The sequence below is a fragment of the Poeciliopsis prolifica genome, unplaced genomic scaffold (genome assembly GCF_027474105.1).
Source record: "Poeciliopsis prolifica strain line A6 unplaced genomic scaffold, Auburn_PproV2 SCAFFOLD005, whole genome shotgun sequence".
NCBI lineage: Eukaryota > Metazoa > Chordata > Actinopteri > Cyprinodontiformes > Poeciliidae > Poeciliopsis > Poeciliopsis prolifica.
The window spans coordinates 26,094-39,855 of NW_026562380.1; the positions used below are offsets into that span (position 1 = coordinate 26,094).

At 38.1% G+C, this 13,762-nt stretch overlaps 1 protein-coding gene across 1 annotated transcript in view; it reads left to right on the forward strand.

Annotated features, from left to right (window-relative positions):
- The first annotated feature begins 4,568 nt into the window (after window positions 1-4,568).
- The window catches only part of LOC129359536 (DNA nucleotidylexotransferase-like), a 53,409-nt gene continuing 44,215 nt past the window's right edge, over window positions 4,569-13,762 (forward strand). Inside the window, exons 1-5 of the mRNA XM_055029159.1 lie at window positions 4,569-4,708; window positions 4,808-4,978; window positions 11,027-11,098; window positions 11,179-11,302; window positions 13,089-13,221. Coding sequence (XP_054885134.1) covers window positions 4,706-4,708; window positions 4,808-4,978; window positions 11,027-11,098; window positions 11,179-11,302; window positions 13,089-13,221 — 503 coding nt within the window. The 5' untranslated portion in view covers window positions 4,569-4,705. The remainder of the gene's footprint in view (window positions 4,709-4,807; window positions 4,979-11,026; window positions 11,099-11,178; window positions 11,303-13,088; window positions 13,222-13,762) is intronic.

Sequence of the window (13,762 nt, forward strand, 5' to 3'; positions counted from 1 at the left end):
TTTTCCCTTAAAGTGTCTGAGGATTTTCAGGGAAAGTGCTGAGACAGGTTGATGTGTTTATATCTAACATGCATATTTTTTCACAATGTCAAAGAAGTTTTAAAAAAATTAACGGAATCTGCCACCCTACAGGACCAATTAAAAAAGTTTGACAGGTGAACCAGTGGTTTATTATTTTGTTTACCATGGCTGCATTATGATTATGGCTTCTAATGCAGATTTAGGCTGCAGTACTTATGGAAAGTCTTTGCTAATCCACTCAGTCCATGTGTGCATGTGGCATCTGGAGGGGAGAAAATGTTAGTGCAACAGATGCAGAGTGTTGTCGACTCAGCTGGAAACATCTCCTATATGACACCAGGTTAGGTTGTTAAATTGGAAAACATTACACTGAAAATATTCAATCTATAATAAAAAAGCGAGAAATTAGCATAGCAGTGCCCTGAATCATCTTTTCCATTTGAAAACGACCCAATTACTGTGTTGTACTTGTTGTTTGGGATGCAATGTGCTCACAACACAGCCTTCCACAGCACCAGTCAGCCGTAAAACCTATGGAGTAACAAGCTTGAATTTCCTATTTGTTGCACGCTGAGAGGAGAGCCCAGCTGTTTGTGTGTGTGTGTGATGTAAAGGGTCGTTTTCTACCCATGTGCAGCAGTAAACAGGTCAGCGCCTCTCAGGGGCGAGCCGGGCTGAAGGCTGCAGGTCTGCTGCAGGACCACGGCCGGCGCAGTGACCTCACATTTCAGCTCAGCTGGAGGAGAGAAAAAGCAAACGTAAATGTGCTAAAGTCCAACTCTGCCGAGTTCGTAGCCTGAATTTCACTCTCTCCAACTTTAGTCCTCATATAGCAGCAGCCACTATTTTTTATTCAGGCGTAGTGCATCGGTGGAATGATTCAGCTGGTTGTTATTTTATAGATTAGTTTTTTTCCCCTTGCATTGCAAGTCTTATAGATATTCCCTGATCATAGATTTTATACCTTGGCTTTCCTTTTGCTAACCTCAGTGTCCAGAATGGAGGAAACTAAATACCCAAACTCATAAGACTTGATACTGACTCTTGCAACAAATGCATTGATACAAAACATTTAATATTCAATGATTTTGTGCAGCTTTCAACTGCAGTTCAAGAATTATTCAAATTCGTCTAATTGTTATTACTGATATCACTTTGTAACCACATTCTGTGCTCAAATCAGCTTTTATTTAATTTAGTAAACTATAGTTTATAAGTGAGAACAAATCTGCAATTTGAAAACTGAATGTCTTTCTTTTGTGTAAAATCTTTTTAAATGAATGAGATTCCTTTCCTGCGAAATAAAAAATAAAACAACAATAAAATAAGACTACTTTATTTGATTGTTTTTGTAGTTTTGCATTAAAGTAAAAAAAGTGATTTTAAAAAATTGTTGGTGCAGAATCAACAAAATTATGTGATAAAAACATAGCAACATGTTCTTTGATTTAAAAAAAATATTTTTTACAAATAGTGACAGTACATTTGTTGCTATTTGTGTTTTTTTTTTTTATCAAATCAAAATGTTAAAAAGGTTTCCTAAACATAATGTTGCAATGTTACAATTATAGTAATTTGATACCAGTTGCATACACACAACTGGAAGTACAGTTTTATGAACAAAATGAATCACAATTTTAAATAATGATTGAATAAACTTAATTTTCTTTCACTGTGATGTCAAAGAAAGCATCAGCAGCCAGCTCCAGTTCTTCTGGAGGATTTTATTGTTTAATCATTTTGTTTTCTGACATGATCTATCCTGAGGATCCTACGTTTTAAACCAATGTAACAACACACCTGCACTTCATTAGACCATATCGTGACAGAACAGGTCAAACCAAACAACAAAATCTAAACAAAGAAACAAAAATGAGATTATTAATCTAATTTACAAACTCATCTACATAAATAAACGATCTGCAAAGTAAAACGTGTAATACAGAGCAACTCAAAAGGTTAATTTAAAGAAAACAATACAAAACAACAAAGAAACCCCTCCACTGGTAAAAGCCAGTGATGTAATCAGTGACATCATCAAACAGGAAGTGCTGGTGCCTCCCATACACCAGCTCAGGTTTTAGCAGCTGAATGTTCAAACAGTGGTGAGTAAAAAGAAAACAACACCTATCTAGTTTATGAATAAACTAAATTACAATTTTAAATTGTAGAAAATTAAAGCAATTATTGGAAAGTTTTTAAACTTTTCACCAGTTTAATTGACAGATTAACCATTTATTTTTTATTTTTTTTACAGTTTATCTGGGAGTAACTGAAAACTGACCAACTATTGAAACTAAAAAACAACAAAAAGAATCAATACTTTATTTAAAAGTAGCTAAAAAAAGTTTTGCACTTTAGTTCATTTTCTGTATCAACTGAAATCTGTTCGTATGATGTCCGAACTAATGACCACAGAAACTGTTCAACTTTCCAGTACAGAAAATTTTTTCTAACAGGGAAAGTAAAATGTCAGAAACTCTAAATGAAGGAAGAAGATTCCCACAGCAGATTCTGTTCTGGTTCTAACACATATGAATGATGCTGGGACGTTTTGTTCTGTGACGCTAACAATAATAAACCCTAAAAATAAATTGTTGGAGGGAACGAATCACACTAACCTGATTTTCAAAGATGAGCAATTTGAGAGGAGACAGACCATTTCTGTTAAAAAGTGATACATTGGAATCACTGCAGTGTGCAGATGGACCAAATTATAACCTTCTGTTCAAACCTTTTATTGCTTTTTCTCTTTGGACATGAAGGCAGCTGGATATTGTTAACTTGACTTCATGTCCACCTCCAACACTCTTTTTGTTGTTCTATATTTAGCAGCTGTCTTTTCCTGGAAATTGCTGACTATTAGGAATAATTCATAACGCCAAGAAATTTCTCATAGCTCCTTTTTCATGGTTTTTCAGTTTGTGCCTATTTTTAAAAATGTAATTAACCACATGGAGGCCGTTAGCCTGTAGCTCTGCTCATGTTGGTCTTCACCTCATCTGCATGCAGGGCTCTAGTGTCTTATTTTTTTCTTTAGAATACTCCAAAGATTTTCTGTTGGCTTTGATTGGGCCATTTGGCTGACCAATTAAGAATAGTGATACACATTGCCATTGAAGCAATGTGTATCCGGCTCCCTGTAGCTCAGAGAATTGACGTTAAAGAACTGTTGTTAGCTTATAAATCACTAAATGGCTTAGCAACAAAATGAATCAAAGATCTGCTGTTGTACCATCCGATCAGGTCTCCTGGTTCTGGTCTGCTTTGCACCAGAACCAAACATGAAGATGTAGCATTCAGATTCTATGCACCAGAAATCTGGAACAAACTTCCAGAAAACTGTAAAACAGCTGAAAAACTGAGCACCTTTAAATATATCTGCTTCCAAAAACAATCCATGTGCTTCAAACAGCCACCCAGCTGTTTGTTGGGAATAAGTTTATGTTTTTTAGTGTCTGGAAAAGGAGCCATTTCAAATCAGCTGTTACTTAGCAACCCCAGAGAAGCCCAGCCTGTTACCTAGCAAACCAAGCTGAGCTCCCGGACATTTGATCAGCTGCTGTACGCGCTGGACAATGGCTGCTGGAAAACACAATGGCTGCTGGAAAACACAATGGCTGCTGGAAAACACAAGTGCTTTGTAGTTGACTTGCCATTCAGAAACCATTCTTGTTGGCTGTGCAGGAGGCTCCACTTCTGCTTTTCAAAGATGTACGGTTGTAGAATTGTTCATCATTTCCACATGAGTGTAAACTTTGAGACAAACGCCCTAAAACAGCTCAACATAGGCAGAACTGACCAGATTAAAATCATTATCTAAATAATTTTGTGTAAAAATTTAATGAATATGTTTGATATTGACCACAGATCTATGCTGACCTGCTGGAGAAAGCAGAATAGGTCACCTTTAAAACCTTTTATTATTTACAATTTAAATGCGTTGTCGTTTTGAATCTATATTTAAAAAGATTTTTGATACAATGAGAGATGAAGCAAAGTGTTAAAGAGAAGAGGGCAATCATGAAACAAGTAGGAAATTAAACTAAGAGAGTAAAAAGCATTATAATTATTGTACAATTAAATAAAAATAATCACAAAAACTGATCATCAACATGATCAGTTTTTGTAATATAACTTTATATTTTTGTGATAAAATGATCTGTGAAAACGTGAATTAGACACTCAGGACTCAGAGAGGTTCAAACTTTGGCAACGTGATATGAAAACATTTCTATGTTTTCTATTTTGACTTTATTTTTGTTTTGCACTCTTCAGGTTTGATTAAAGTAATTAGCTCTTTAAAGCCATGGAAAGATGTAAAATTTTGGCTCCTGGCTGTGGATATTTCATGCTAACATTAAATTTTACTTTTGGAAAAAAAAGAAGGTACTATCACCACAGAGCCTCTTACAAACATGTGGAAACCGTCTCCTGCATCTGTGCGTGTGTGTGTGTGTGCGTGTGTGTGTGTGTGTGTCCAAGAGAAAAGCAACATGCAGAAGGTTCTAGACAGAGACACTGATGGAGAAAAGACAGACAGAGGAGTGAAATGGAGCATGCGGTTATCTCTATCTGGTTTTCCTTTATGGTTGAGTGAAGAGAATCCTCACCTGGCATATTTTTTGCGCAACCTCATTTTCTCTCCTTTTCTTATCAGCTCCTCTCGTTGTAAAGCTTCACAATGGTTAATATGTCGTATCTTACGGAGGGAGGAAAAAGCTGCTCCTCTCTCCTACGTTATCCTCCAGCCTGCCTTAACCTGTCCTTGCCTTCATCCCTTTAGGACGCGTTTGAAGTTCTGGCGGAAAACTACGAATTCAATGACATTGAGGGACGGTGCCTGGCCTTCAGGAGGGCGGCCTCTGTGCTGAAGAGTCTTCCCTGGGCGGTGCGGAGTATCGGGGCCACGCAGGACCTGCCATGCCTGGGTGAACACACCAAGGCTGTCATGAAGGTAAGACCCAGAGAGGCTTGCTTCTTCGTGCAAACTGAGCTTTGATACAGACACTTCAGTGCAGCACAGTAGTAAATAATTAGTCAGTGGAAGGAAATATGTAGATGTTGAAAATTAAAAAAGTGACATGCTTTTGTATTTGAAGCTGCAGGATGTAATTTTTATATAAAAGCAGCATTCAGCTTCAATGCATCACAGATCTGGAACAAACTTCCAGAAAACTGCTAAACAGCTGAAACACTGAGTTCCTGTACATCCAGGCTACAAACCCAGCTGTCTGGAGTTGTTTTTAAAACATAACCCATGAAACATTAATCAACCCTCTGATGTGTAACGATGGTAAAATGTTTCAGTTGTTGACTGTGTGTTTTACGACTGTATTTTTGTGTTTTTCTGATGTAAAGTTCTTTGAATTGCCTCATTACTGAATCTATGCAATAAAATTGTATTTGATTATATGATATTTGTTGAAACTGGTATTTTGTGACAGTATGGTATGTTGCAGATGATTTGTGGAAAAATTGAGCTCCTCTACCTTCTCCCAGTGCTCCCATTGCTAACTAGAAACAACCAATCACAGCCAGGAGGCGGGTCTTAGTGCTGGCAGTCACAATCTTTTCTGGCATTGCTCATCCTCATAGCCTGCTATTAGCATAACCACTGGAGAAGTTGCAAAAACGGTTGTTCTGTTTCTCCTCAATTAGGAACATTTGGCAGTGCGTACCTGAGATTAATTGACTGCGCTAAGACCCGCCTTCTGGCTCTGATTGGCTGATTTTGGTTGGGAGCGAAGCATTTCTTCTGACAGCAACAGTATCTTATGAAGGAGTTGGAGGAGATAAATCTTTTTCACAGTTTGTCTCACAATAAACTGTCAAGACGTGGTGCAAATATGTAAAAAAACCCTTTTTCTCCTGTTACATACTGCAGTTTAACTCTTCAGTTCTTCACTTCAAATCAAATGACATTTCGTTTGAGCCGCTTTTGTTTTTAAGATACTAATCAATGTTTATGCAGCACAATTGATTGACACCATGCTTTGTTTGATTTTGCAGCTGTGGACTGGCTGGCTGACCTTTGACCTCTGGAAACATTTATTAGTATCTTTAAAATGATAGGAGCACAAAGAAAAATGTTTGTTGCTGAGACTAAATTACATGCACACAATTTTCTTAAGTGATATTTCCTGGTAGTTGTACTGAATTTGATTTTGATTAGATTTTTTTAACTTTTCCCCTTTAAAAAAACCAAGATTTGTGATGAAATGAGTAAGATTATTCTTTCAAAGCAGTGCAGAAATGTTTATCTTTTATTATTTGAGAATAACATGAATTGAAAATATAAGCCACTAAGAGTGAGATATTCTCCTGTGATTAGTTTCTCTGCTGATTTGGAATCAAATCAGAAGGAAAAGGGCAGAGAGTGGTCAGTGGTTTTAATAATGTGTGTGATTCAGTGGTGGTGAAGGACCCAAAGGAACATTTGTTTTTTGTAGTAGAATATGACCTTGAGAGTGTTTTTAATAATTCATTAGAAGAAGAAAACCATGATTGTAGTTTTAAAACTTATCTCTGACTCCTGCATCACTACTCGATCAATTATTAACTTAATATACATGTTTAATACTAAACTAAAAGCATTCCTTTACCAATACGCTGATTGAAAAAAACTTTTTCTTACACCTACTTATGGTTTCTCTGACAAGTTAGAGGGAATTTTTTATTGTTTTTTCATCATTTTCCGTTCAGTTGTAAGTAGTTTTAACAGATTTGTTCTGTTTTTTTTTCTGAATATTTCAGATCATAAGAAAAACTTTGACATCAAACAAAAATAATGAGATTAAAATGACATAAAATAATTTGTCTCCAAACAAATTCTATCTATTATCTATAAATCTATTGTCACTCTTAGAAACATTCATATTCATATCATACAGATCAGAAAAATGCTCCTCTATTTTGAAACTTTATTGAGGTTTCAGATTTGATTGCACAAGGCCAAGTCACTGTACTCACAATGCCCCAGAGAAAGTGCAACAATCATTCAGTGCACACATGGGATGACGTAAAGCAAATTCACAATGAGCGGTTATGAAAAACGCGGGGAGGGGAGCTGTGGTTTAGTCACCAGGAAGGCCGAGGCGCGCCAGGCTGTCTCTGCCTCGTGTTAACCTTGATGGCTGCTGCTGCTCAGACTGCTTTGTGAAAGTCATTCAGACTGTTGACGTACAAAGCAGCAAGCGCCTGTCAAAGCGCCGTCTCTCACAATGCGGCTGGCTTCTGGTTTCGGCCTTCTAAACCGTACCGACATTTCATGCAGTCAGAGCTTTCTTTATCCTGAACACCATCTTTGTTTTCTGCATTCTTGTACAAGAGACCACCGAGGCAACAGAAGAAGGACTTAGTTTATGGCGTGGCCTTGCCAGCCTGCAGGCCTGAGTCCAAAAGGAGAAACAAAACCTAAAAGTTTGACCAAACACAACGGCTGTTTTCACAGTTACAAAATTGTGTTGGTTTTCTTTACATTAGCAGAATATTGACAAAAGTTCGAGCACATTTGTAATGAAAACTTATCAACAGTTCAGTTCTCTTAAACACTTTGACATGACATTTGTTGTGAATGAGCTCTACACAAATAAACTGAATTGAATTTTTACAGATCTGATTTATTTTAAGCTTGCTCAATTAAATGAAAAATTTCTCAAAGTAGAAATTCAGAAAAGACAAATTTATTATCTGTCGAACTGAAATCTATTTACTTCATTGTAAATTTAGCGTACAGAATTACACAGTTTGTAGAGGACATGTATAAACCACTTTCCGTGTGAAAGAAGGCAGAAATAAAATGAACAATAATTGACTTTGAGTGAAAGTGCGGCTGTCCTCTTGGTTACCACACAGTTTGTTGGGTTTCTTGCTCTGTAAAATGAATATGAACACACTAATTACAGTCATTTGGTCCCAAATTGCTGCACGAGTTGGACAGTTGAGGATGAAAAAGGCTAAACATAAACCACACACAGAAAGATGAAAACATGCAAATATGACAAGCACACAAAGCCAATCGATGGTTTTCATCCTTGGAAGAAGAGGAGAACTCATTTCAGGGCTGATCAATTCAGATCCAAACACATAAATCACAAAATCTTTACTATATTTACTCTATACTCCATTTTGTTCATGACAAAGCAGAACACATTCAGCACATTTGGCAACAAATCTAAAGTGTGATAAAAACATGATATGCATGATCTTTAAAGGCACGAATAAAAACATATGAGGGATAAATTTACATAAAAACACTTACATCACTGCAGACGGGGTCTGGACTGCAGGGACGGCTCATAGTGAGTGTTGTAATAAAAATATTTATGGCACCATTTGGATGTTTCATAAACAAAAATTATTGGTGGTGCAATTATTGGGGCTCCCACTGTCAATATTTCTTGCCAACAGGACAAATCTTCAGTTTTAATCTAATTTCACAAATATTCCTCTTTGCACAAAATATCTTGGATCATCAAGAGTTTTGGGTTATTTCCTGAACTTTGCTCATCACGGTTTCCTTCCTGCCGTTTGCTAAACAGAGATTAGATCCGACATTTACATCAAAATACATAAAGCAAAACTAGTCAACAGTCAACATACAAGGAATGTTCTGCTTAGAAAGCAGCACTGTTAGCTGCAAAACTCTGAAATACCTTTAACTCTGCCAGGGAGACTTTAAGAGCCAGAGTACTCAGAAGGTTGCTTCACAAGCAAGGCGCAAAATAAGAAAAGTCAGTTCAGCCTTGATCAAAGAAAAATGTGCTACACTCCAAATAAAACTCAAGCAAGGACCAAAAATCACAGCAATATTTGAAGGTGTAAAGAAAGTATTTACAAAGGAGAGGAATTTAACCCAACACAGCTGGAATGTCCATGTTCTACACAGGGAATCAGTTATTAAACATCAATCAAGAGGGTTTCAAAATTACAATCTGGACGAGTTTTTCCCCAAAAAAGAAAGATCCAGTCAACCTTTCAGCGTTTTTATTAAATGTCCAGTAATTATTCTGAACTGGAAAGCATCCTCTGTCTCCCAGCGTCATAAAAACACCAACATTTTGCATCTACTTGTACTGCACATTTCAGCAGCAATGCAAGTCTAGATGCTTTACATGACGAAAGCATAGAAACAATAAACAAGTAACAAACATTACACATTTTCAAAATATCATCGAATTAATCAGAAATCATCACAAATGTTGGAATAAAGAGTAAAATGAATCAATATCCCAGTAATTCTTGATCAAACGAAGCTTTAAGCAAATGCATTTTTAGCCTTGATTTAAAGGAACTCGGTGTCTTGCAGTTTTCTGGAATTTGAAGCCGATCAATTGCCTGCTTGTAGTAAATCCAGCTTAGTAAAGTTTGGTGTTATCTGCATAATTATGCAGTACGTAGTTATTAAAATGTCATCAATAAAAATGGAAACTAAACGAGGTTTGAAAGTTTGACGTTAGGTTTTGTAAACAACTCAGAGGCGGAAGTGGGAACGTTGCGCAACATAAATAATCACCCGGTCATAACTCAGTGCACTGAATAATAAAATTATTTAATGAAGCTTCAAGGCAAATTTTAATAATTGAGGTACTAGAATCATTTGAGTTTCGGTAAACGGAAGGTTAAAATTTTCTTCATTTCTTTGTGTGACTTGAAGCTGTTGCACTAAAAAATAAATTCATTTCAAGGCGTCTTTTAAAACAAGTTTCCAGGGGTGTCAGTAAATGTGCTGTACAGTTTTGTTGAAGCTTATTTATAAACTCTCACCAGTACACAAGGATCACACCGCAGGAGAAAACAGACAAATGTTTGTCTGAGTGGAAAAAGTCTGCTAAACTTACTTCATCCTCTCACTTTGTCAAGCTCAGGTCAGAAATCATGGCAGCTTGTCAGAGAAAGTTTGCGTGGAGAGAGCGCAGAATCCCTGCAGATGAAAAAGTTAAAAAAGGGCAATCCAACTTTCTGACACGTTGAACCTAGCATCGTCACAGCGGGTCTAAGAGCAAGCCTCCAGATCTGTCAGAGCTGTCAGCGCTGAGGCAGAATTATAAAACAAAGAAACATAAATGTGCCGCGGAGACCAAATTAGACAGTCTGCGGATGACCTCTCGTCTTTGTTGTTTGCGCGCCAAGCAGACACCCACCTCACTCCGAGCTCTGTGCTCCCAGTGTTGTCGCTTTGAATGTATTGCCGCGTGAAAACAAGAGAAAAGACATGACATGAAAAACAAAGTGAAGCCGAATGGAGTTAAAAAGACAAAAGCAAAATGCTTGATGCGGCTGTGAACATCAGAGTGACACCATCAGCGGCGACTGAGCTCCTCACTGACAACTGAGCATCCAGAGTGTGGAGAGGACATAAGCATAGCGACATAAAAACGAGGCAGAAACTGAGCTTGTGAAGGAGCATATCTTTGCTGGTGCAGGAAGTGTGGTGAAGCATTTGAGGTTGGCCTTAGCTGGAGGCTTGAAAAGCAGAGGTGGACGGCTGGATGCTTCGCTGAGCAGTGAAGGCTGCTGCACACTGCTCTGTACTCACAACCTTCACCTTTGGATCAATAGTTCATCCATGCTGGTTGCCTTTCCTTTATGCTCAAGCTTAAAATGAGCACTAAGCCCTGCAGAATTGAAAAACATATCAATCTCAATTTCTTCTTTTTTTTTAAAATACTAGCCAGGTAACTGCCACTTGATTCAGACAATGGAGACGTTTAAAATGGAAGTGCAGACGATTTCATTTGGAGCAAATAATGGAGTCTGAGGGAAAAACCCTGTCACCCTGGGCGTTTAATGATTGTCATTAAGCTGGTGTTAATCTCAGGTATCACGGCAACAAAGATGTTATTTCTAGGAACAAAATGGAAATGACGACACCTCATTTAAGTGGAAATGGTTTGCAAATGAGCAGCAATTTGAGGGCATGTGATGACAGCAGACAGAAAAAATAGAAACCCAGGAAAACAGCGCTTTTGTCTCTAATCTCATTTGCTTTTATGTTTTACAGGAGATTCTTCAATATGGCCGCTCATTTGAGGTCGAGAAAATACTCTCTGATGAAAGATGTCAAACTCTCAAGGTTGGTAAATGAAAACCACCTTCAGTCAGTCACTCATTTGCTTTTTCAGAACATTTAAATCGACCCTCGTTCCCCGGCAGCTGTTCACGAGCGTGTTTGGGGTTGGACCTAAAACAGCCGAGAAGTGGTACCGCAGAGGGCTTCGCTCGTTCAGCGACGTTCTGGCGCAGCCCGCCATTCATCTGAACCGGATGCAGCAAAGTGGTACGTCAAAATTTTCCCCCGTCTTCAGAAAACCACTTTGCAAATTATAGATCGGGGAATTCAATACAAGCTTGCTTCCAAAAACACTCGGCAGCCTAATCGTTAAATTTCCAATTAATGTATCTCAATTAAACCATAAGAGGTTTTTACAGAGGTATTCACACTTTTTGATCTTACATTGCAATCCTCTGCCTGTTGAAGATTTCCTCTAATGAACATGGAGCAATTTAGTGTGATCATAAAAGTCTGCATTTATATTTAAACCCAGTTACTTTAATACCTCTAAATTAAATCCAGGGCAATCTAAACCCAAAACTTAGATTTTTCTTTTTTGTTAGTCATTTTTGATTTCTATCAATATCAAATAATTATTGACTTAAAACAAGATCCTGTATTTTACTGTAAAGTTACTTCTGAGTTAGTCTTGTCTTATTTCAAGTATATTTGACTAGAAACTACACAAAAATACTTGGTAAGATTTTGTGTTTTTACAGTGTAGGTGTGTCACATTTTGCTGCCTGATAAATTATTATTTGGAGACCATTTTCAAGTAGTAATTCAAGCACACCCTCTCAAAGAGCCTACAGTTTTTATTTCTAAGGAACATTTAACACCGAAACATATTTTATTTTTAAATAAACACCCAAAACAACAAATAAAATGGAAACAGCGTCACATTGAAGACTTTTGTCATCCAGCCTTTGGTAGAAGGAGAGACCCAAATGGAAACTGTTGAGCTTTTTGAAATTTATTATGTGATTAATTGATTCATGACTTGTTACGACAGGGTTAGCAAACTGTTGTGGTGACCAAAAAAGCTCAACCAAAAAGCAATTTTCTTTATTTATTGGTCCATCTACATTTCAGCCCTCCTGGTTATGAGATACTGAAAGGACTTGGTTTAGAATTGACCCTGGAACACAATTTTGAAAGGCAATAATGGGAGTTTAGTTTGTTTCTTTAATTATTTTCTTCATTTGCTTTTAAAAACGGTAAAGGTTATGAATTGTTGTCTTTACACTTCAGGCTGACGCATTATTTCAGGCTGTGTGCATAGTTTAGTTTGGAACTGCAGGTGGATAAATCACACAGACAAGCAGCTTTGCAATAGTTGAAACTTTCCAAAAGATGCTGCCAGTTGCACATAGTGTTACACTTCATGGCCGGGTGATTGAAAGCCTCAAATTGCTGTGTTCACAGGTCGCCATTCACGTCAAACTCCATTCAGTAGTTTATAATGCTGACAGACGCGTCCATCAAAACGGTCACAATCCATCATTTGGAACGCCGGATTCGTCACTTTGAATGGAGAAATGTCGCAGGTTTTTGAAGTGGAAAATGTCTTTGAACCCTAATCGCCTCGCCATATTCTGGAAATCTTTACTGAGCAGAAACAAGAGCCATCCCATTAATTTTCTGCAGCACCGACAGAAAAATCATTAAAGGTTTTGTAATTAATTGGAGGTGCATCGCTATTCGTCTGAAGAAAAGAAAGGAGAATTAAGTGCTTTTTAAGTGGCACAAAGACGGGAGAAAATGCAAAGTGAGATGCATAAAATGAGATAATCATCAATGCATCAATTATAATTAGGAACAGTTTGCAGATACAGTAATCCTCTTGTGTCTGCAGCCGGAGCATGCTGTTAGTCGGCTCCTATCAACAAGCGGAGTGTATCACATTTCTACCTTACTTTTAATCCACCCTGACTCTGTGCTTCCCCAGAGCAAATGGCTGTGATTGATGGCGAGCTGCCAGACTAATAACCATGTGGTCTTTTCCCTGCAGGTTTTCTGCATTATGGAGACATCTCCAGGGCTGTCAGTAAAGCGGAGGCACAGGCCGTGGGGAACATTATTGACGAGGCTGTCCATGTGATCACACCAAACGCCATACTAGCGCTGACAGGTGGCTTTCGGAGGTACAAGGCTTGTCTCCTTCTTTCAGCGTTGAAATTGCAGATGAAATAGAACAGCGCCTCTGCCTTTTTCTTCCCGCCGCTTTCCTTAAATATCTTTTTTGTAATGCACAGGAAAACACGAGTCTCAGGAGGTGTTGATTCCCATTTGAATATTCCCTGCTACCTTCTATCAGAGCAGAAACTGATGGAGTTAGTTTGGTGTTGAATCTGGATTCTTGGTCTCTGTAGAAAGAAAGAGCAGGTCAGTCCTGTTTTGCACCGAGTCTAGGTCACTCAAATGCATTACATTGTCAGTATCAGGGCGCATGGCGAGTGTTCTTGTAAAGCAACCTGCTGAGTGCAACTTTTTGGTCACAGACATCACCTCCCTCCGCTCCCACCTCTTTGTGCTGCTCTCTTTTTATGTGCGCTGCTTTGTGCCCGAGTAAGCAGGGAGCACTCTGCTCTGTGGCGCTGTAAAAATCCAGCCATAACCCAGCAGCGTGTGAGGTAAATAATTCAAGGCGCAGTCTGGCACTGAGGACATGCACTTGCTTCTCAA